General features: G+C 50.7%; 1 protein-coding gene and 1 long non-coding RNA gene across 34 annotated transcripts in view; both read left to right on the top strand.

The window, feature by feature from the left end:
• The window catches only part of KANSL3 (KAT8 regulatory NSL complex subunit 3), a 41,625-nt gene extending 23,706 nt beyond the window's left edge, over nucleotides 1-17,919 (top strand). For 13 of the 33 annotated variants that reach the window (XM_086328163.1, XM_086328186.1, XM_086328174.1 and 10 more), the window contains 13 exons: nucleotides 765-839; nucleotides 1,010-1,167; nucleotides 3,400-3,463; nucleotides 3,902-4,102; nucleotides 4,303-4,459; nucleotides 5,830-5,907; nucleotides 7,254-7,445; nucleotides 7,905-7,989; nucleotides 8,372-8,499; nucleotides 9,495-9,604; nucleotides 9,970-10,192; nucleotides 10,509-10,642; nucleotides 15,587-17,919. In XM_086328163.1, coding sequence (XP_086184289.1) covers nucleotides 765-839; nucleotides 1,010-1,167; nucleotides 3,400-3,463; nucleotides 3,902-4,102; nucleotides 4,303-4,459; nucleotides 5,830-5,907; nucleotides 7,254-7,445; nucleotides 7,905-7,989; nucleotides 8,372-8,499; nucleotides 9,495-9,604; nucleotides 9,970-10,192; nucleotides 10,509-10,642; nucleotides 15,587-15,637 — 1,656 coding nt within the window. In that variant the 3' untranslated portion in view covers nucleotides 15,638-17,919. Of the gene's footprint in view, nucleotides 1-764; nucleotides 840-1,009; nucleotides 1,168-3,399; nucleotides 3,464-3,901; nucleotides 4,103-4,302; nucleotides 4,460-5,829; nucleotides 5,908-7,253; nucleotides 7,446-7,904; nucleotides 7,990-8,371; nucleotides 8,500-9,494; nucleotides 9,605-9,969; nucleotides 10,193-10,508; nucleotides 10,643-10,873; nucleotides 12,622-15,427 lie in introns of those variants that run through there. The other 20 variants (XM_086328190.1, XM_086328172.1, XM_086328181.1 and 17 more) reach the window with 5 other exon arrangements.
• A 150-nt stretch (nucleotides 17,920-18,069) lies between these two features.
• Nucleotides 18,070-19,536, top strand: LOC147363756 (uncharacterized). Its single transcript, XR_015137416.1, has 2 exons — nucleotides 18,070-18,201; nucleotides 19,062-19,536. It is a non-coding gene; the product is annotated as an uncharacterized LOC147363756 (long non-coding RNA).
• The last annotated feature ends 2,667 nt before the right edge of the window (nucleotides 19,537-22,203 follow it).

The following is a 22,203-nucleotide window of genomic DNA, read 5'->3' on the forward strand; positions in this document are numbered from 1 at the left end:
GGAGAAGACTCTTGAGAGTCCCTTGGACTGCAAGGAGATCCAACCAGTCTATCCTAAAGGAAATCAGTCCTGAATATTCATTGGAAGGACTGATGCTGAAGATGATAATCCAATACTTTGGCCACCTCATGTGAAGAACTGACTCATCTGAAAAGACCCTGATGCTGGGAAAGATTGAAGGCGGGAGGAGAAGGGGCCGACAGAGCATGAGATGGTTGGATGGCATCACCGACTCAATGGATATGAGTTTGAGTAAACTCCGAGAGTTGGTGATGGACAGGGAGGCCTGGTGTGCTGCAGTCCATGGGGTCGCTGAGTCAGATACGACTGAGCGACTGAACTGAACTGAACTGGGCACTGTCTGTTAATTTCGAAAGGGAGAGGTATTCCTCACATAAGGGACAAGAGCAGCATTTGTGTTCTCTTGGTTGCATTTGTTCTTAGTGGAGGAAAAAGGAAGGACTCAAGCCTTGCAAATTCCCATGATGGAAGCATTAAACCTCCCATCCTCCCAGAGGTTCAGGTGGGGTCCCCTGTGGGCCCCGGTTCTCTCAGTGGGGGCTGCTGGTATAACCAGACAGCCTGTGTTCTGTCCTCCTACTGCCCTACTGTGTGGCTGGTACACCTGTACCATCACCTGGGGGCGTGTCATCGCCTGGGAGTTACAACGGGAGGAGGAGGTGGGGCCTGCTGGCGGCTTCTGGGTAGGATGTGGCTGTGGGGAAGTCAGTCGGCCTCGAGGCAGACCATGCCGTTATCTGCAGGTGTCAGTGATGGAGTATGTCACTGCCGTCGTCTGCCTTGGGTTTCCTCTGCTTACCGTGGACGGCCCCAGAGGGGTAAGTGCGGGGCCTGCGGGCTGCCGGGTCGGCCGGTGGGAGGACAGGAGTAGGAGCCTCTCCAGGCTGCTGCTCAGAGGCCGCGGCTACCTGGGCAGTCTCTTGAGTGCACTTGCCAGGCAGTGTTGAGCATGTATGAACTGGCTGATTGTAAAACCGGACCTGTTTAGGATGTGGACGATCCCCTCTTGGATATGAAGACTCCAGTCCTCTTTGTCGTCGGTCAGAACTCCCTGCAGTGCCACCCTGAAGCCATGGAGGACTTCCGGGAGAAGATTCGGGCGGAGAACAGCTTGGTGGTGGTTGGGGGAGCTGATGACAATCTCAGGTGGGTAGGGTCCCTGGGCTCTGCCAGAGTGCCATGTTGGAAAGATGCTTACTTCTAAAAAGTTGGAAAAATTGTACCAAAAAATTCTATATACTGTTCACCCAAATTTCCCAAATGTTAACATCTTGCATAACCAAAAAGTAATTGTCAAAGCTGGGAAGTTGACATGGATATGATACTGTAATCTAGTTTGCAGACTCGCATCTCATCACTGTGTCACTGGCACTCGTCTGGTCCCGGGCCGAGTCCAGGCCGTGCGTGGCTGCCGGTTGCTGTGTCTCCTCAGCCTCCTCTGATGTGACGCTGCTCCTCAGCCTGTCATGACCTTGACACTTCCCAAGAGTGCTGTTTCGAAGACTGTTCCTCAGCTTAGGGTTTTGGCGTTGTCCGTGATTAGGTTGAGGGCACACTTGGCGGGAATGCCGCGGAGCTCACGTGGCCTGCGTGCATCCTCGGGGCTGCATGATGTTGCCGCGGCCCGTTACTGGCGAGGTCACCGTTGATCACGTCATTAAGGTGGTATCTGCCAGGTTTCTCTACAGTTACTGTGTTTCTCTTTGTAGTTAGTAGTCTTCTTGTGGGGAGAAGATATTTCGAAATGCTGTAATCATAGTCTTTGCCATTCGGCTTTCACTGGGGTAGGCATTTCTTTACATTGTCTTCCTAGTAATACAGAGGATGAACTTGAACAAAGATTTTATTTGTCATGCTGCTGCTGCTAAGTTACTTCAGTCGTGTCCGACTCTGTGTGACCCCATAGACGGCAGCCCACCAGGCTCCTCCGTCCCTGGGATTCTCCAGGCAAGAACACAGGAGTGGGTTGCTATTTCCTTCTCCAATGCATGAAAGTGAAAAGTGAAAGTGAAGTCACTCAGTCGTGTCTGACTCTTCGCAACCCCATGGACTGCAGCCTACCAGGCTCCTCCGTCCTTGGGATTTTCCAGGCAAGAGTACTGGAGGTGCCATTGCCTTCTCCTTTTATTTGTCATAGGCGTCCTTTTATATATTTTGGAGTATAAACAACCAGAGTTTGGAAGCGATTTTAGAGGGGCGTCTTTAGTCATTGAGATGGCCATTCTTCCCTTTCAGGGTCTGCCAGCGGGGCCTTTAGTTACATTTTCATGAAATGTACTGAAAAAGAGATTGTGTCCTTTATCGGCCTCCTTTCTCACATGCTCAGTCTTATGTATTAGCTTCCTGTGAATGTTTTTACCGGAGAGCTTAGAGTGAGTGCCTGTTCCCACCCGTCTTGTCACTTTCTCACCCAGAGATCCTTTGGAGAAGCCCTCCTGGCCTTTGTCATCTGACAGCTTCTTGTGGACCTAGAGTCTAATCCTTGGATGCTCAGGGAAATGCTTGCTTGTAAATACATTCTTTCCTATTAATTCAGACATCTTACCTATAGGAGGATAGACTTGAGTTGTGGTGAGGGAGTGGGAGGGATGAAAACACCTTTCGCTAGAGTTGCACTGTGAGGCTGCTTGTGAGACATATTTGCCTGGCGCTGAGGGCGTTGGACTGAGTCAGGAGACCTCAGTTTAACTCCTGGCTCCTTTGCTCGGGTGAATCGCTTAACTTCTGGGATTGGTGTCCTCATCTGTAATACGAGCACGTTACATGACAGGGCTAGAGGCCAAACACCAGTGAACTGGGGCCTCAGGATGTGGAGGCTCAGAATGTTGCGCTTCATCTTGTCACTTGGTGCCCTGTTTCTGTCTCTGCTGAGACCCCAGGCAGAAGCCAGGGGATTTAAGTCTGGCTTTCAAAGAGGAGAACGCAGCCAGCGGTGGCCAGTTTCTCTGATCCCTGTAGAACTCACCTGTGGCCACCTTTCCTGGTAATATCATTTCAACAGCACCTAGAAGTCTCAGGGTTTGGAACTGTATTGGGGGACCTCAAGATGAGGTCTTAGCAATCAGGTAGAGTTTACCTGTGAAGCCGTGGGGACAGGACTTCTGGAGTGGACAGCCCCAAGCACCTTCCATGTTTCTTTGGTTCGTTACCTAGTTGCTTTGTGTCATCCCCACAACTCCATGAGGGAGGTGTTGGGGTTCCTTATTTCGCAGATGTGGAAACTGAGGTTCGGAGAGGTTGCAGACCTGCCTATGGGCTACCATTATCTTCCTTCTTAGGTTTAGAAAAGAACCAACACAGAAGAGAAACCCATTCTTATTTACATTTGTTACTGTGGAATGTTTGGAAAGTAAATATTTCCTCTTTTTTGCCTCTTAGAATAAGCAAAGCAAAGAAGAAATCGGAAGGGTTGACGCAGAGCATGGTGGACAGATGCATTCAGGTACACAGTTGCTTTCTGTGGGTTTCTCAGCTAGGCTTGTCTGTCTGTAACCTTTTAGGCTCGGTCTCCTTGGCAGCATCCTCCCGACTCTATGGAAGATTGGGTATCCCCTGGGGCCTTTGGGGGACCTAAGTCATAAGCAAAGAAAAGGGGGAAAGAGGGAGGGGAGGGAGAAGGAGAGTAATGATCTAAGATGTGAGCAAAGCGGGTGGGGAGGAAGGGTTCACTGAGGAGTGGTAAAGTGTGACCACCCAGAACGCCACCCCCACCCTGGGCACAGGGCCTGGGCTCCTGTGGGTCCTTGGCTGAGTGTAGGGCTTGGGCCATGCTTTGTGAAGTAGGAGGGACAGCACACTGATTTCAAAGCTGGGGTGACTCCATTTTAGTAGGAACATTTAGTTGGGGCGCTTCTGAGGCCTGGGCCTCTCCTTCCCCCAGGACGAGATCGTAGACTTCTTGACCGGGGTACTCACTCGTACTGAGGGGCACGTGGGCTCCGAGCCTCGGGATCAGGACGCCGAGAAGAAGAAGAAGCCCCGAGATGTGGCCCGCAGAGACCTGGCCTTCGAGGTCTCGGAGCGAGGCAGTCGACCTGCGTCACCAGCTGCCAAGCTGCCTGCCTCCCCCTCGGGTTCAGAGGTAATGCAGGCAGAGAGGGGCGCTGTTGCTAGGGATTCAGCAGAGTGGGTTCCTGTGCTTCCCGGGGAAGGCTGCTGGCCTTCCCAGGCCTCAGAGTTCCTACAGGGGGAGGCCCTGACCGGGAGACTCCAGGGGGCTTGATGATTGACAATCCATCCAAACGACCTTGACTTGGCCCTTGTCCTTCTCCATCTACTCAGGATCTCTCCAGTGTGTCCAGCAGCCCCACCTCCAGTCCCAAGACCAAAGTGACCACAGTGGCCTCTTCCCAGAAGTCCAGTCAGATTGGAAGCACCCAGCTGCTGAAGAGACACGTGCAGCGGACAGAGGCTGTGCTGACCCACAGACAAGCCCAAGGTGCGGCCGCCTGGCCCAGGGGCCTCTCTTGGCTTCTGCCTTCTCAGTTGATGTCATGTGGCAGTTGAAAAGTATTGGCACCTGCCGCTTTTTCCAGACATACTTGTCCATGCAGAATTAGGTTGGAATAAATACTGAGGGCTGTTTTCAAGGATAAAATATGACACAAGGTCTATGCGTTGGTGTGACTGTGTGTTCCACTAATTATAGCCTCGTCTTGGCATTTGGGCAAGTTCACCTTAATGAGCCGACTCCATGTATATTGACCTCAGATATTTTTTCTGACTCCCAGTTGGGGAAGCTGTGTCTTCTCTTCAGGCCCAGCCTTTCCTGCGGTCTGGGAGCTCTCCAGGTCCTGCAGACGGGGCTGGCCGTGCTCATCAGATACCAGGGCAGCTCCAAAGCCTCGTGCCTGCCCTTGGAGAGTTAAGATTCCTACACTGGGACTTCCAGTGATGTTTTTCAGGAATCTCTGGAGATAGGTTTTCAATTAGGCTGGGAAATACTTGTTCAGTTAAAATTAAGAGTTTGGAAAGCAGTGACCGTGATGTAAGAAGCCTCCCTGCCCAACTTTGATCCAGTCAGCAGTCCTGAGGTGAGGCCTCTTGGGCCTGGGCCAGGGGCGGGTATCCTCCGAGAGTCTCCGGCTGGGGGAGAGGCGGCAGCCAGAGGTGGCTGTCAAGCGGACAGACTCTTCGGCTCGTTTCTTGTAGTGGAGCCACAGGGTCAAGACTTAGACCCAGGCCTCGTCCAAGGTTGCCCAGAGGTGGCTGTGAGTGTGAGTGGATCGATGGAGACACAAAAAGAGGCCAGGCCACTGCAGTCCACACGGATGCTCTGTGACCCGCACTGTCCCCGGTGGTGGCCAGAGCCACGTGGGCGCTGTCCCCTCAGGCTTTTGATGAAGAGAGAGACAGCAGTTGGTGGTGTTTCTGGAGGCAATGACTAGTCGAGGCCGGAAGGCCTGCAAGGCTGACTGGGGAGCTGGGTGCAGAATGGGACCCAGAGCGGCGCGGAGGAGAGCCGCAGCACGGCCGCCTGGCACAGGCAGAGCTCGCAGGCAGGGGTGAGGACAGCTGGGGTCCCTGTGCCCTCGCCAGGCGCCTCGCCCTCCTCTTGGCACTGGACCTGCTGTTGATTGTGGAGTCCAGGCAGTGGCCCCTTGAGGCAGGTACATGCGTTATTTTCAGTTTATGGATGACTCCAAGGAGCTGCTAAGTGGCAGAATCAGGTTTCAAATTCATCAGTAATCCCAGGAAAAGCCTCTGTTGACCATTTTTCAGAGCATTTTCATACCTTTTCTTACTCCCCATCTCTTTCTCCTTTCTCTGGCTGGCTGTGATTCTGTAATTCTTTCTGATTCATTCCAGCTCAGTTTGCTGCTTTTCTGAAACAAAATATGCTGGTGAGGAAAGCTCTTCCTCCCGGCACCTCCTCCTGTCTCTTTGGTGAGTATCACTGTCCTCGCCGGCACCCTCCGCTCTCTGCTTCTCTCCTCCTCCCCCCTCTCATCTCTTCCCCAGCCCTGCTTCTCTGTTGTCTCTGATTCCGCCTGTTCTCTTCTCTCCTTTTTCTCGGTGCTGTCCTTTGGCTTACTCCGTAGTCTTTGCTTTTCCCCGTTCACTCTGCCTCTCATGGTGGTTTTCCCCTTTGGTGTCTCACTGTGGTGCTTGGCTCTGCTTCTCCTGTGCGTGCCTATGGGCCATTCCCTGCGAGCCTGCATCTCCCTGTGTTTTTCTCCTTGCCTCTGATTTCCTGCCTCCACCCTGGTCTCTGCAAGCACTGAGCAGCATAACTGTATCTCCTTTCCCTTTTGCCCTCCTTCCTGTGCTGATTTTGGTCAATGCATTCATCCCCTAAGCAGTCCTTCCTTTCAGCTGACTGTGGCCTCCCTGTGGTCTGGAGTGGTTCCCTGTGGCCCCACACCAGTCTCCCCCCGCCCCGGCACTCCCACCTCCCATTTTTCGTGTGAGTCCAGCCCTCTCTCCTTCCTCTTGCCTTTCTGCCCCTGATTGCCTGTGCTGAGAAGGGCTGGGCGTGCTTCTAAGTGGAAAGAGGAGGGGACCTGTGAGCAAGGCTAAAGGATAACTTAAGCATCTGGGAGGCTTCGCTCTGTGTAGGATGTGTGTTTGATTCGGTGGATAGGGTGGCCTTTCTCAGTCCTGTTACCACGGACCTGGGGACTAGCTTGTGACATGGGCCCCTGTTGCCCTGTTACTTCAGGGTCAGAACTGTAAAGTCGTCGCAGCTGTGAAGTCCCCCCGCCTAGTAGTTACTCAAAGCCAGCCTGGAGTCCTGGTGATAATCCTTCTCATGGTCAGCGTTCAACAGGCAGACCCTCAGCCTTGGGCCCTGAGGGGACTCAGAGCTCTGGGGACATCACCCTTGTAGGGAGGACGGAATAGCCTGCTCCTCTGTTGCTTGTGCAGAACACGTTGGCTGGCCTGCAGCTGTGTGACGGGGGAGGGCAGGAGGCTTGTCACATTCTGAGTCGGGGAAGCCCTGTTGAGGTCCACTGTGGCGAGTCCCATTTGTTCGGCAGAGTCAGGATGGCATCTTCCTGTCTGTCTCCACTGACTCAGAGCTCCTTCCTTCCGAGCCCAGGATGGCAGGGGAGGGGACTGTCCTCGTAGAGGGCCACTGTGGAGGTGAGCATAGGTGGGCCTGAAGCAGTGGCCTGTGTGGACGAGCTGGGCCGGTTCTTCATGCGGCCACGCCGATGCTGGTCCCGGCCATCAGCATCTGTCGGGCTTCTCTGGACCGTGGAGAACTTCACCGCAACTCCATGTCTTAGTTCCTATTTCATCAGAACAAACCGAGGAAGCTGAGAAAGAGGAGCTCAGGGTCCAGCTGAAGCGGCACCATCCCTCCAGTCCCCTTGCTGGCAGTAAGACCTGCAAGCGGCCGAAGATCAAGGTGTCCCTCATCTCCCAAGGGGATGCAGCTGGAGGGCCTTGCCCCCCTTCCTCAGGGGGCGCTCCAGAAGGTGAGTGTCTCTCGGCCTGCTTAAGTAACAACCGACGGGACCGTCCCAGAGACACAGCATCGCCCCCTTGGCGGCTACTTGCTGGGCGGCTCCTCCTCTCCCTCGGCGCAGCAGGCGCCCAGAGAAAGGCAGCAAGGGTTGCACGTGGGGGAGAGTGGGCAGGGAACTAGGATCAGGGAGGCAGGACAAGGATCAGAGAGGGCTCGGGGTCATTCACAGCATCGTGCTCTTTGGGTTTTTTTTTGCTTTCAATTAAAGATGATAAAATATTCCAGGAAGTTTAGAAAACAGAAGGAAAAGATAACCCCCAACTCTTCCCTACCCTAATGTAGAGTTATCCTTCCTTTTTCGTTTTTCAGTCTTTTCTATAATATTTTGCATTTAGCCTGGACTCTGGGACCCTGAAAGGTCAGCACCAATCTGGACTGACCGGCGGCCTCGGGGTTTTCTGTTTTGCAGCCGCAGGAGGGAAGCCCCTCACCATGACGTTGGGACAGGCATCCCCAGGGGCCACAGAGCTCACCGGGCTTCTCACCACAGCCAAGTGAGTCTGTCTGCTGGTCTGCGTCCCCTTCTTTGCCCTCACCCCTTCTCAGGACCCAGTGAGTGCTTTGGAAGATAGTGGATTCTGGAGTCTGTCTGTCCTGTGAACGTGACTTCTTTCTGAGTCGGGTGTTTTTCCTTTGGGTCAACTCAGAGTTGACTTTTACTTAAAAGTTTACAAAGTGTCCTGTAGCTCTTGCTTCAAGACCTGAAGTCTTTCCTTTAGGCCTGACTTAGAAGGACTGGAGGCTGAATTCAGAAGGTGAGACAAGACACCGACGTTCTAGCCTTGCGTCCATTGCTGCAAGCCTTGCTGGGCCCCCACTGGACCCTCCTGGTACTGCCAGGGACCTTTAGGTGACGGAGCTCCTCTTTGTCTCCAGGTCAGGTGCTTCTGAAGGGTGTGTCTCAGCCAGCCAGACATCCTCAGTGGTCTCCAGCAGCACCTCGCCCAGTGCCTTGCACACACTCCAGAGCCGCCTGGTGGCCCCTTCTGGCAGCTCCCTCCCAGGTACCTGCTAACTCAGCCCCCGCCACACCCCACCCCCACCTCCCAGCCAAGTCTCTGTCTGCTGCTGGAGGGTGGCCCTGGGAAAGCACTGGAGCTAGGGCTCAGGGGTGCGCCTCTGGGTCTCAGTCTTATTGTAGACTTGGCATGGAGCGGAATTAACTTTGAGGTGGGGGAGTTCGGGGCCTTAACATCTGTAGTGAGTAAATGTCCTAGTCCGCAGGTGATGTCTCTTGTGCTGTAAGGAAGGGGTCCCTAAGCCACAGGCTTGGTGGTCCTGGTCAGCGACCTGGTAGGAGCTGGGCCCCACGGCAGGAGGTGAGCTGTTGGCTAGCGAGCCAAGCTTCATCTGCCACTTCCCATTGCTTACATTACGCCTGAACCACCCCCACTGCCCCAACTCCAGTTGTCTTCCACGAAAAGTCCCTGGTGCCAAAAAGGTTGGGTACTGCTGCTATAAGGAGAAATAGCAGGTAGGTTTCCAGCTGAGTTGGTGTTTTTAAGCATATCTGGTTGAATAAAGCTGGAAATGGTTCTGTACAGGGCATCAGCAGAATAAGACATGTTTCTGCCAGGCTGGTCCCCTCACCCTGCATTGAAAGGCTAGTTGCTTGAGCCCAGCAGGGTGCCCCGTTCTTCCAGAGGACCTTCCTCTTTGCTCTCAGGCCACTGGACTGTGTGTAAAGTGAAGTCTAAGTCAGGTATGGGGGATTCTTTTGGCTTGTAAGTGGGTCCACGTTCTCCTTGGTGTTACTGAACCCATCCAAAATGCAGGCCGGCGGTCTGGATCTGGCTGGGATGTGCAGAGTGAATCCAAGACAGTGTGTCAGGAGCAGCGGGCGTCCGGCGCGCGCGCGTGTGTTCTGCATCTCTCTGTGGGCACGGGAAATGTCCAGGGGAGAGAGTCAGTGTCTCAGCTGGTCACTGAGGATGGCGGGCACGGCTGCTCGTGAGAAGGCGCCGCAGCCCGTGCTGACGTCTCTCGTGTCCTCCCTTAGGGGCCGCGTCAGCCAGCAGCCTTCTCCAGGGCCTCAGCTTCAGCCTGCAGGACATCAGCAGCAAGGCCTCTGGCCTCCCGGCCAGCCCCTCCCCCGGGCCAGCCCCACAGGTGCACGTCTGCCTCCCCTGGGCGGGACAGGGCGGGAAGGGAGGCGGCCTCCTCGGCTTAGCTGGCTCTGGCAGGGACACGGGGTCAGGGACAGGTAGCCTCTGACTCCACAGCGGGGCACTGCCAAAGGCTAGAGACAGGTTTCTAGGTCTCTTTGTGTCTTTGCTTTCTTGGTTGTGAAATGAGGGTAATGATAGTCCCTCCTTCGCAGAGCTGATGTGGGGATTAAATAAGAGAATATGTGGAAATGCCTGGCAGAGTACCTTGCATGGGGCAGGTGCGCAGTGCCTGGAGAGGTATCAAGCATGCCGGCCCACCACACTCGACCGTCGCAGCTTCTGACTGGCCGGGCTTGTGTCCCGCAGGCCGCCAGCGTGAAGCTGCCCGCCCCCGTGCAGAGCCTGGGCGCCGTCACCACGGGCGCCGGCAGCATTGTCCGTGCCGTCCCTGTGGCCACCGCCCTCTCCTCCTTGGGTGCTGCTCCTGGCGGGAAGCCCACAGCCATCCACCAGCTGCTGACCAACGGGGGCCTCGCTAAGTTAGCAAGCAGCCTCCCTGGCCTGGCTCAGATCTCTAACCAAGCGTCAGGTGAGTCTCTCATGAGAACTGTGGGAATCTTCCCCCAAGACCGTCCTACCTCGTATGATGTTGAACCCAGCGCCACAGGGTCCTGGCCTTGACCTCGGGGATTCGGCTCTGTGGTTCCAACCCCAGGCAACGTGAGAGTACACAGGCTGCTCCTGTTGCTTTTGGACTGACTGACGGGGCCTAGATGACCCAGCTGGGGAGGAGACCACGACGGGAGGCCAGGTGGGGGTGTGTCTCATGGGTGGTCAGGGGACGCTCTAGGAAAGGGAAGTGGAGGCTAGGACAAAAAAAGCCTACCACTCTCTGAATCTCTCAGGCTTGAAGGTCCCCACCACCATCACTCTGACCCTGCGTGGCCAGCCCAGCCGGATCACCACGCTGAGCCCCGTGGGCACAGGAGCAGCCCCGTCAGAGGAGCCCGCCTCCCAGGCACTGTCCTCCAGCTCACAGGTGAGTCTGTCTGGGGAGACCGAGGACATGGGCCCAGCGTTGGGCAGTGGGGCCCAGCTGGCTGGCTGGCTGGGGGAGCTGGGCTGGTCGGCAGGCCCGCTGCACCTCCACTCTCAGAGTTTGTGGCTTTGTTACTGTGGTTGGGTTTTGGGTTTTGTTTTTTAGAAGTATAGTTGATGTACAGTGTGTTTGTTTCAGGCGTACAGCACACTCAGTCATACCCTTTTTCAGATCCTTTTCCCCTTTAGGTTATTATAAAACTGCTGAGCAGTTCCCTGTGCCGTACAGCAGGTCCTTGCTGGTCGGAGTTTGTAGCTTTGAGGCTGAGGGAGTCGCGGGCCTCTTTGCGGCTTCTTCTCTGTAGCTCCCCTGGATTGTGTGAGGATTAAACATGAGCTGTGTTCAGCGCCTGGTCAGTGCTCGTCTTCTGCCCCTCTCCGCCCTTTTCTGCTCTGTTCTTGGCTTCACCGTTCAGAGGTTACATGGGAACAAAGTGGTAATATTCTCTATTTGACTCTCCAGCCTTGGGCCATCCCAGATCTTTGTGTTCATTGTTGTCTTTCAGGGCACAGTTAGGTTTTTATAGCTCTTACACAGGAAGACACCATCAGTTTCTCTTAGCTGATCTGATTTCCACTGTGACCTTTTCAAGTAAAATGTTTCTAACTTTAAATGGTGATCTGAGGGCCACCCAAAGATCAGAGGTTAACAACAACAGAAAGTCCTGACCCCAGCAGCGCTCCTTGAGTGTCTGGTTTTCAGCCGAGGCCTCCTGTGTGGATCCCTGGGGTGCAGCTTCCATGGCTGAGGCTTAGCCGGTCCCCTGACTGCTGCCAGGCCAGCCCCGCCCTGGGACTGGGCACCGGTGCCCTCACCTGAGCCTCCCCAGGGGGAAGTACTGCTCAGAGGTGGTTACTCTGGCTTTGTGCAGAGAGGTGCAGGTGATTTATTGTATTCTCTATTCTTTTTAATTACAAAATGATTACACTTACTTTAAATAATCCAAAAGTTATAGAAATCATATAATTTATAAAGTGAAAATTTCCCATGATACCACTCCCAGGAATGATAGCCCCTGTTGGTAGCTTGATATGTATTTTTCTAGATTATTCTTTCTACAAAATTCATTATTTTACTCTTTTGACAGAAGTTAGACCACAGAACATGGCTGTTTTCTAACTAACCTTTGTTTGTGAAACACGTGGTGTGTTTCCCTGTCCTTCCATGGAGACTTGTCTGTTTCTTGTCAGTGGCTGTCTCGTGCTTCACTGGGCTCATGTACTAAAGTGCATTTCAGCAGTTCCTGTTAGAGAGCTATGTTTTGTTTTTCAGTAGCGTAAATATTGGTATGGTGACTACCCCTTGTTCACAATTTTTGTGTACCTCTGGGAGATTTCTGTAGGCTGGAGACAGTAAGCTGGGGCCTGTACATCTAACACGTGGCTGCTGCTGTTGTTTAGTCGATAAATCGTGTCTAATCCTTTTATGACCCCATGGACTGTAGCCTGCCAGACTCCTCTGCATGGGACTTCCCAGAACATCTGGCTAGCTGCTGACTAATTGTCCTTCAGAAGGGTTTGTCCATTTACAGTTCAAGCCACAGAGATGAGAATACCTCTTTTCCTCCACCTTGTTGATTATGAAAATCAGTATTTTTAATTTTACTAATTTGATAGGTAAAAAATGAAATTGTTTTAATGTGCATTTTCCTGATTACTTATGAGGTTGTGTCTTTAATGAATTACTTGTCATATTCTGTATCTACTCAATTCATAGCAGCTTTATATATGGAGATGTTTATCCTTTATATAAATATGCAAATATATTATACAAATTGTATATGCTTTATTCCAGTCAGTTACTTATATATATATATATTTTTTTTTTTTTTTCTGTTGAAGTATTAAGTTGCTTGTCTTTTAATTTTTGTTTTTGGGTCTTTTATCAAACAGACATTAAAAATTGTTTATGTAGCTAAATCTTCAAATTCTTCCCTTTATGACTCTAAAGTTTTGTGTCTTAAGAAAGCTCTTCCCATTGTAAGGTATAATCTTGATGTTTTTAAAATTTTCATGCCTAAAACTGTGGTAAATTTGCTCACAGACAGTTTACCGTTTTACCCTTTGTAAACTGCTGGTCAGCACCACGCGCCTCCAGAGCTCGCCCGCCGCCCCTGCTGAAACTCTGTGTGTGTGTTCTCTTATGTTGCTTGTGTTCACTGCTTACCTTCAGTTGTTCAGTCCATTGGAATTTATTTTTCACTCTAAGTGAGGTAAGGATCTACCTTACTGGGTCCATTCATCTTCCGTTCATTTGAAGAGAGCTGCTCTCACGTTCTAGATTACTTACTGTACACATGGGACCTGTTAGTGCCCTTGCCTGTTTCTGTACTACTTGATTATTGCTTGATAATGCATGTTCTTAAGTATCAATTGTGTTTCTAGTTCCCTAAGATCATCTTTATTCTTTTCTTTTCTTTTTACGAATAATGAGTTTTAAGATTTGTTCATTGCCGTTTTGGAATCAAATGAACTGAATGAGCACAACTATTTCTTTTAAGTCAGTTAAAATGGTTAATTACGTTCAAACATTTCCTAATACCAAGCTGTCTGAATCCCAGATTCAGAGTTTGTTCAGTATGTCCTGTTCTGGTTTTGCTTTTGTTTTTTGCACATTCCTGAATTTTATTGTACGTGTATAAGAAACAAGAACTTCAGCGTAACCAAGTCTAGTCTTGCTTTACTTTTGTTTTACTCAGGGTTTTGACGTCTATGTCTATTAGTAAGATTGGCCTATAGTTTTCTTTCTCTCTGCTCTTGCTTTTTGATGTATGTCCTTTCCTTGTCCAGTTTTGGAATATGAGAAACGTTTTCTTTCTCATATTCCAAAACATTTATATAGCACAAAAATTGCCAGTTTTGTGACGGTTGAATGGAAATGACCTGCAGGCCGTCTGGGCCTGTTTTCAGGCCGTCTTAACCTGGCTGATGACACGGTGATGCCCAACTAGAAAACAGATCCTCACGGGTTACGTTCCTTTTCTTTTAGATGGTCCTCTTCAGCTTGCTCTGGCTGGGGCCGGTGGGGGGATCTAGTTAGAGTTGAGAAGAGAGCAGAGGTCAGCGAGAATCCTTTTGCATGGCTAAACTGAAGGACTTCTACTTGATGGTATTTACTTGAGAGCTTAGTTTTTAGCTGAGTACAATGGGTGTGTCAGTTACTAGGAGGGTTCTAGTGGTGATTGTTTTCTTTTAGACAGAGGAGGTGCTTCTAGGTTAAGGCTTGCTGGTTCAAAAGCCTTTAACAGTGATTTCAGTGTGCAGACTGCCAGACAGTATGGCCTCAGGGAAAGCTCAGGCCTTCTGTCTTCAGTAAGCTGTGTGACCCTGGGCAGATTGCCTGGCCTCTCTGCATTTTCTCATCTGGTCTAGCGAGGAGGTTGGCAGAAGTCAGTGACTCAGTTGTGGTGGTGGGCTTAGTAGGGGCTGTCTCAGAAAACTCTTCTGGCTCTGGGAAGATGGATTTCTAAAAGCTGAGAAACAACCACCCATTTCTGATGTTTATATGACAATTGGAGATTTGAACACTGACTGGATTATTGTTTATTAAGAAATGGTTAATCTTTTTAAGGTGTGATCATAGTTTTAAGTTTGAAAATAATCTTTTTTAAATTGGGAGGTTATAGACTACAATATTTATGGAGAGAATGAATTAAAAAAAAGAAAAGGTTGTAAACACTGACAGACTTCTCTAAGGTCTGTGCCCTTATTTACCTCTGTTTTCCTGGTGGAGATGAATACTTTCTGTGTGTTTCCTTATGAAACTGGACCATTATGTGGCCCTACAGCTGCGAGCTGCAGGAGAAAGGGGAGACAGACAGTGTAGTGCCCTGCGTCAGGGTCCTGGGAATGGACTCCTTGACTGTGATCACGAGGTTTTCTTGTCTCTGGCCACGCAGTGCCCTCGGCAGGCTGGCAGGCAGCCTCCAGCTGTCCGCCCAGTGGGGTCATTGCTGCCAGCACTCCTGGTTGGGACAGAGCTCATGTGTGTACATCGCAGCCCGCCCTGGAGCCGGGCCAGCGCGTGGGCGACGGAGCCTTTCAGGTTTTGATTGTCAGACCTTTCCTCATTCCTCCTCACCTGTGTCCTCTCTCGTCACCCCCCCTTTACCGCATCCTCAGAGACCTCTTAGGAGTTTTCCAAAGGCGGAACTAGAGAAATAGGGAGAACCTTTGTGGAAAAAGGCCAACTCTCTCTACTTCCTTCTTCCCAAGCTGCAGGGCTCAACAATTCATGGCATCTTCCATAGCACTTAAAAAACGAGCATGACCTAGAGCAGTGAGACTGCAGAGCAGTCACGGAAAACTTCTCTTCAACTCTGTCACCCTTGACAAGTCACCCATTTCCTTTTTCCTGCATTCTTTCCCTTTTTTTTTTTAAAATAATAATAGGAGCCAGTGATTGTGGTTGACACACAGGCGCCCTATGCAGGTCAGCCCATGTAGCCTCACAGCAGCCCTGGGGAGCAGGTGCCCTCGTGTCTGTGGCTCACAGAGGAGGGAAAGGAGGCCAGAGGATGGAGGCCGCGGCCCTGAGGAGCAGTGGTGGGGGCTCTGACTGCAGTCTGTGGCTGCCAGAACACCCGTCCTTGTGCCTCTGCCGTCCCCCACCGAGCATTATTGCTTTGGAATAAGTTCCCAGGGGCGGGGTAACCGGCTTAGTAGGAGGGTCGGTTGTGCTAACCTGGCAAGCTGCTGACCTTGTTCACTGCCTCTCCCGCCACAGCGCCTGCCTCCAGCCCCCTGAGGACACTGTGCCACATGTCTTCCTTTGCCAGGCTGGTGACGGCTGCTGCACGGTGAGGCCTGGGCGGCGTGCGGTCCTGCTGAGCTGTCCACTTGTCCACAGACCTCTTTAACACAGTCATTCTTGCCTCTCTGTCAGCTGTCTTCAGGGCTGGACCTCCGGGTCTTGTGTAATCATGAGGCAAGGTGATACAGCACCAGCAACGGGACCCTGTTCCCCAGTCGCTACTGGTCTGATTCCCAGGATCTCCAGGTCCTCAGCAGACCTGGTTGGGCACGAATCTGAGGCACTGCTTCCCCATCAGGAGCTGTAACTTGACCCAGGAAGCAGTGTCAGACTGCTCACTGCATCGTGATAAAGGAGCACCTCTTGGAAGTCTGTGCCTCCCTGCGCCAAGTTAGGAGGAGGCATCTGTGTGGTCCGGGGCTGTAAGAGTTGAGGTCAAGAGCCCTGTGCTGAGGGCAAGGATCATCCCGGCCCCCCAGCTGGCGGCTCAGTGCCAGGGGCTTGTTCTGTCCGTCATAGTCCACCGAACAGTCGTGGGAGAGGTCTTTCCAGGCAGCACTCACCATGGGAGCCACGCTGGATACCAAGTGCCTGTTGAGGCCTGGGGACTCCACTCCAAACCCACGAGAGGGTACAGAGACCCGGACTGTCCTCTTTGAGTCCCTTTGGCTGCTTACAGACCCGGAGACAGCAGCTGCCGGGAGGAGAGAGCCAGCTTTTCTTTTTTCCATCATGTTTGGGCAGTTCTTGTATTCAGAAAGGCTGAAGAGGACGAAGGGGACAGCAAACAGAGTGACCTGGAGGGCACGTCAGTGATGAAGACGCTCGGGGCTTGAGGCTTTGCATCTGGCACCTAAGGAATTGTGGATGCGACTGGAGACGAGAATTTGCCGGGCCAGAGGAAAGAAGCCCCAGCCCTGAAATTTCTGCGCTCAGTAGTGGAGCAGGGACAGCTGCTAAGTGAACATCTTGGCCGTTCGTCCCATGAAACTCTGACATCAGGACAACAGATGCCATGCTTCAGTGTTTCTGTTTCAGCTCTGTGTGTGATTCTCATCTTCTTGCTCAGAAGTGGGAGGATGATCGGCATTGACTTTCCTATTCAGGGTGCTCAGTACCAACCTGAGTCCTGGAGGTGGAGGTCCCTGGAGAAGTGATTACTGAGGATGGAGCCCTGAGCCCTTCCTTACCTCCTCACGACACTTGTGTGCAAAAGTATTTTTAGATTTGGTTTAGAATCCAGAGCTGACTTCTTTCCCCATTGTACTCTAGAAAGTTTCCAACCCAGGTGTAAGGCATCCCACGTATGACTCTTCAGTATCTGTGGGCAGGGAGGAGCCACAGCATACCATGGCTGGACCTGTGGTGAGGGTCCTGACCTGGGGGCGGTGTGCATCCAAAGCAAGCCACCTGTGTTCAGTCCAGGAGCCTCAGTCCAGTCTGAGAGTGGCAGCCGGGAGGGAGCCTGTGGTATAGAGGAATCTCAGACAAGGCAGACGGGGGTGGGGGGTGGGCGTCCAGGCAGGGCCCGGGGCAGTGCACAGCCCAGGCGTGGAGTGGGCAGGTTATACACTGTAACCCCCCCGCCGACCTCCTGCCGAGCTGGTCTCTGAAGTGATTCACACAGAATTAGCCTGCATCTTTGCATTAGTGGGCAGGTAACTGCTTTCTGAAATTCAGGCAGCATTCAGTAAGTTGGAGGAAGATACGAAATGTGAAAAAGACGTCCAGGGTCAGGGGTTTGGTGACTTGACAGGTAAGATCATAACACACCAAGAGGAACTGAGGACAGTGAGACCTGTGTGAAGCTTTTAGCAGTCACTCCCAGCAGGTTCCTGAACAACCCATTCGTGACTTAGGAGTGCATTCTAGACAGCACTGGGGGGCTGCTCTGAAAGATGCTGACCCCGCTGTGGGCTGGGCCAAAGGAGAAGCTGAAAAAACATCCCGCGTTTGTCTGAATCCTAGTAAGCTTCCCACTAATGATTTCCTGAGGTTTGGCTTATACACCGGGAAGGATGCCAAAGCTGGAGAAGGGGAGTAGTGAGAACCTTGGTTCTGCTGCACTGTGGAGGGACGGGCTAAAGGGGGAAGTAGTTGAAGTCCCTAGAATCATGCTCCCCAATTCCATACTTCTGTAGCCACATTTCTTGAAGTGGAGAAGGAGCTTTCCTCTGCCAATCACGTAGCAGACCTAGAGTCCCTGACCTCGGAAGGTGACAGTATTGGCCAAAAGTGTAGAAGGATCCACAGGGCTTTAGCTGAGTTCTTGGGTGACAGGTACGTGCTGATGCCCTGTGAAAGCAGTCTTTGTGTGAAGACGAGGTCGCTGATGGAGGAAGACCTGTCCTCGGCTCCAGCGCTGGGACAGTCCTGGGCTGGATGGGGTATCGAGCTGAGCTGCTGTGACAGTTCTATTTTCCATTAGCCAAAACTAAATAAAAACAGATTTTGGATTGCTTCAACATGTCTTCACTCAACTTCTTACTTTTATTCTGGTAACCACCCAGTGGAATGGCACAGAAAACAAAAGCTACAGTATTATGGTAATTCCGCTGACCATCTTCCTGATGCCTGCAATACCCACGAGGTGGGTGCTGTAATTCCCTTTACAGATGAGGAGACTGAGGCACAGAGAAGCCATACAGCAGGACTGAGCCCAGACAGTCTGATACCAGTGTCTGTTCTTCTCTGCACTGTGCTGGGATTCTGAAATGGGAGACCGGAAGTGGAAATTAGCACAGGAGGTGAGGAGATGGTGGCTTGGCCTTCATGCGACTCCTTTCAGTTTAGACCCTAGGCCCACCAGGCCTAGAGTGACTGCTGCTGCCCTGGTGGGCTCTTGGCTGGGCCTGAGTCAGTAGGTGAGGTCCCTCACCCTTGATCCTGAGAGATGGAAACCTCTTTGCACATCCTGTCCCTCTGCTGCCCTCCAGTAATTAATGACTTAGCGGTGAATGAAAGAATTCCAACCTCCACATTATCTGTGATCTTGTGTCTAAGAGGACCTTTCTGAAAGTAAAGTGAAAGTGTTAGTTGCTCAGTCGTGTCCAACTCTTTGCAACCCCATGGACTTTGCAACTTCTTTGTCCATGGGATTCTCCAGGTAAGAATACTGGAGCGGGTTGCTGTTTCCTCCTCCAGGGGATCTTCCCAACCCAGGGATCCAACCTGGGTCACCTGCACTGCAGGCAGATTCTTTACTGTCTGAGCCACCAGGGAAGCCCTTAAATTCCAGGTGCCCGCCTTCAACCTTGGAGCCCCTGTGGGTGGAAACTGTGGTTCTGGTGCACTGCTGAAAGGCCTTCACGTGCGAGCTCTTCTCGTTTCCTTCCTTACTAGAGACTTCATCTCACTTCAACTCCAGTCTCACCGACTTGGGTGTGTCACATGAAGGGAGAGGTGAAGATTAGGTTGTTAAATGATAGCTGTCTCAAATTTTAGCAGTATAAGGACAGGGCCATAGCAGATAAGGATACAGAAGAAATTCTGTTGCCTTTTTCTCTCCCTTTCCAAAGCATATGTTTTGGTCAGGGTTGATGACTGCAAGAAGCAGGAAACTCTTCACTACCCAAACTAGTTCTAAAAGGCAATACTGTCTCACAAGGTGTCTTCACTGACGGGAGCCCGCCAGTCTCCACTGCCCGCCTGATGATGCCCGCTGAGCTGGCACGGCCAGGGGCCGGTTTTGACTCTGTCGTCACGGGTTTTCCATCCTTTTGTGAGTGGCCAGTCTCTGTCTCTCCTCCAAATTCTGAGCACAGTGAGTCTGGTTGGCTCAATCCCACGTACAGGTTGGTTTTTCTTATACCCTTTCTCACCCCAGTTTAGTAACATCCAGAGGATGAAGTCATATGGCCCATGTTTTGCCTTTCTAAGGGATTAAAAAACAAAACTACCTGAGCTATTTCGATGTGTGTGTGTTTAACTTACATTGAGAGCATAGGGAAGTCCCATGTTCATCTTCCTCCAGTTTCAGTTTCCTCCAATACTTAAAGTTCCCATAACTAATAGTTCAGTCTAAGTCAGTAAAGACTGACAAATTTGACTAAATAAAAGTTTAAAGCTGTGGTTTAAAAAAACACCTTTTTTAAAAGTGTGAAATAAATTGTGTATGTGTATGTGAAAGAAAACAGAAAAGAATGGAAATATACACATCTACCAGTTGGCACATGTCCTGCAGAGGATAAAAGGATCAGGGAGAAAGATCTATATACAAACCCCAACAAATTTTAAACAACATAATGAAGCATCACAATACACCTAGGAGAAAGGCTAAAACAAAAAACAGAGACAGAATAAGGATGCAGGGAAAATGTATCTCTTCTACATTACTGGTGGGAGCATCAGATGGGTTTGCTCTAAGTTTTTGCTATGACTACATATTACTTGGAATATCCAGGTGGCTCAGTAATAAAGAACCCGCCTGCCAATGCAGGAGATGTAGGTTCTGTCCGTGGGTCGGGAAGATCCTCTGGAGTAGGAAATGACAACCCACTCCAGTATTCTTGCCTGGGAAATCCCATGGACAGAGGAGCCTGGCGGGTTACAGTCCGTGAGGTCGCAAAGAATCAGACATGACTGAGCAAATACACAACAAAAATGAATGCTCTATGGATTGAATGTACCATAGTTTTTAACTGTTCACTTGTTGAGTGGCATCTTGATTGTTTCCAGTTTGGGGCTATTGCAGATAGAGCTGCTGTGAGCATTTCTAAGTGGGTTTTTGTATAAACTTTCGTTTTCATGTCTCTGGAATAAATGCCCAGGAGTGTGATTATCAGGTCACATGGTAAATTTTTATCTTTTGAAGAAACTGTCGAACATTTTCCCAAGTAGCTCTTCCATTTTATGGCCCCACCAGTAATGTGGTCAGTCAGTCGCTCAGTCGCTCAGTCGTGTCCGACTCTGCGACCCCCATGAACCGCAGCACGCCAGGCCTCCCTGTCCATCTCCCGGGGTCCCCCCAAACCCATGTCCATTGAGTCGGTGATGCCATCCAACCATCTCATCCTCTGTCGTCCCCTTCTCCTCCTGCCCTCAATCTTTCCCAGCATCAGGGTCTTTTCAAATGAGTCAGCTCTCCACATCAGGTGCCCAAAGTATTGGAGTTTCATCTTCAACATCAGTCCCTCCAATGAACACCCAGGACAGTAATGCAGAAGAGATCCATTTTCCCAGCATCCTTACACTGTCTCTGTTTTTTGTTTGAGCCATTCTAGATATATCGTGATATCTCATGTTTAAAATTTGTTGAGGTTTATATGGTCTAGGATCTGGTGGTTCTGTCCTCTTCATATATTTTCTGTAGGTGCTTGAAAGATTATACTGTTGGGTGGAGGGTAAATGGTGATAAAATTCTGTAGGTTGATGGTATTGAGTTCTTATAGCTTATGCCCTTGCTGATTTTCGTCAAGTTCTGTTGGTTGAGAGAGTGCTGTTGAGATTTCCAACAATAATTGTGGAATTGTCTGTGTCTCCTTTAAGTTTTTGCTTCAAATATTTTGCAGTTCTGTTATCTGGCGCGTACCACTTAGGATTTCTATGTCTTTTTGGTGGATTGACCTTTTTATCATTATGTAATGTCCCTTGGACTGCAAGGAGATCCAGCCAGTCCATCCTAAAGGAAATCAGTCCTGAATATTCATCGGAAGGGTTGATGCTGAAGCTGAAACTCAATACTTTGGCCACCTGATGTGAAGAGCTGACTCATTTGAAAAGACCCTGATGCTGGGAGGGATTGAGGGTGGGAGGAGAAGGGGACGACAGAGGATAAGATGGTTGGATGGCATCACCGACTCAGTGGGCACGAGTTTGAGTAAATTCCAGGAGTTGGTGATGGACAGGGAGGCCTGGCGTGCCACGGTCCATGGGGTTGCAAAGAGTCAGACAAGACTGAGCGACTGAACTGAACTGAATGTCTCTCTGTACCTGGTTATTTTCTTTGCCCTGAAGTTTACTTTTATCTGACAGACATTCACATGTCACATCTGATTCCATTTCTGGTTTTGGTATCTTTTTATACTTTTAGAAATTGTCTTTTATTATTTTCGGCTGCTCTAGGTCTTCGTCGCTGCGCATGGGCCTTTATAGTCGTGGCGAGCTCGGGAGACTGTTTGCTGCAGGGCATGGGTTTCTCGTTGCGGTGGCTTCTTTTGTGAAGCACCGGCTCCAGGGCTCGTGGACGTCAGTAGTTGCGGCTCATGGGCTTATTTGCCTCGTGGAATGTGGGATCTTCCTAGACCAGGGATCAAGTCCGTGTCTTCTGTGTTGACAGGCAGATTCTTAATCACTGGACCACCAGGGAAGTCCCGTGACTATCTTTTCTGTACCCTTTCTTCTATTGCCAAACATCTCCAATTATCTTCTACAATAAATTCCCAGAAATAAGACAGTCAGATGGTATGAATACTTTTTATGACTTACTGTTGTCTAAGCAGCTTGTGATAAGTTGTGCCCTCACCAGCAGTGTGTAATGCTGCTTGTTGGTTTTGAACTGCACCTCACTTTATATTTTTAATTTAGAACAGTGGAACAGTGGAAAACGTTTCCTTTTTCCTTCTGCATACATCAGTTCCCAAATTAGAAATTTCCTGTTGAAGGAACCACATATCCCAAGTTCTAATTTGGGACATACGGGAATGTGATAAGAAGGGAGATGGAGAAATGGGTAATCTTTTGTTTGGTATCATAGCTGCTTACGTACATGAACACAAGCCCACACTCACTCACACACATGAACATTACAC

Source organism: Bos grunniens, chromosome 11 (genome assembly GCF_055505025.1).
Source record: "Bos grunniens cultivar Pamir isolate PY7600 chromosome 11, Bosgru_T2T1.0, whole genome shotgun sequence".
NCBI lineage: Eukaryota > Metazoa > Chordata > Mammalia > Artiodactyla > Bovidae > Bos > Bos grunniens.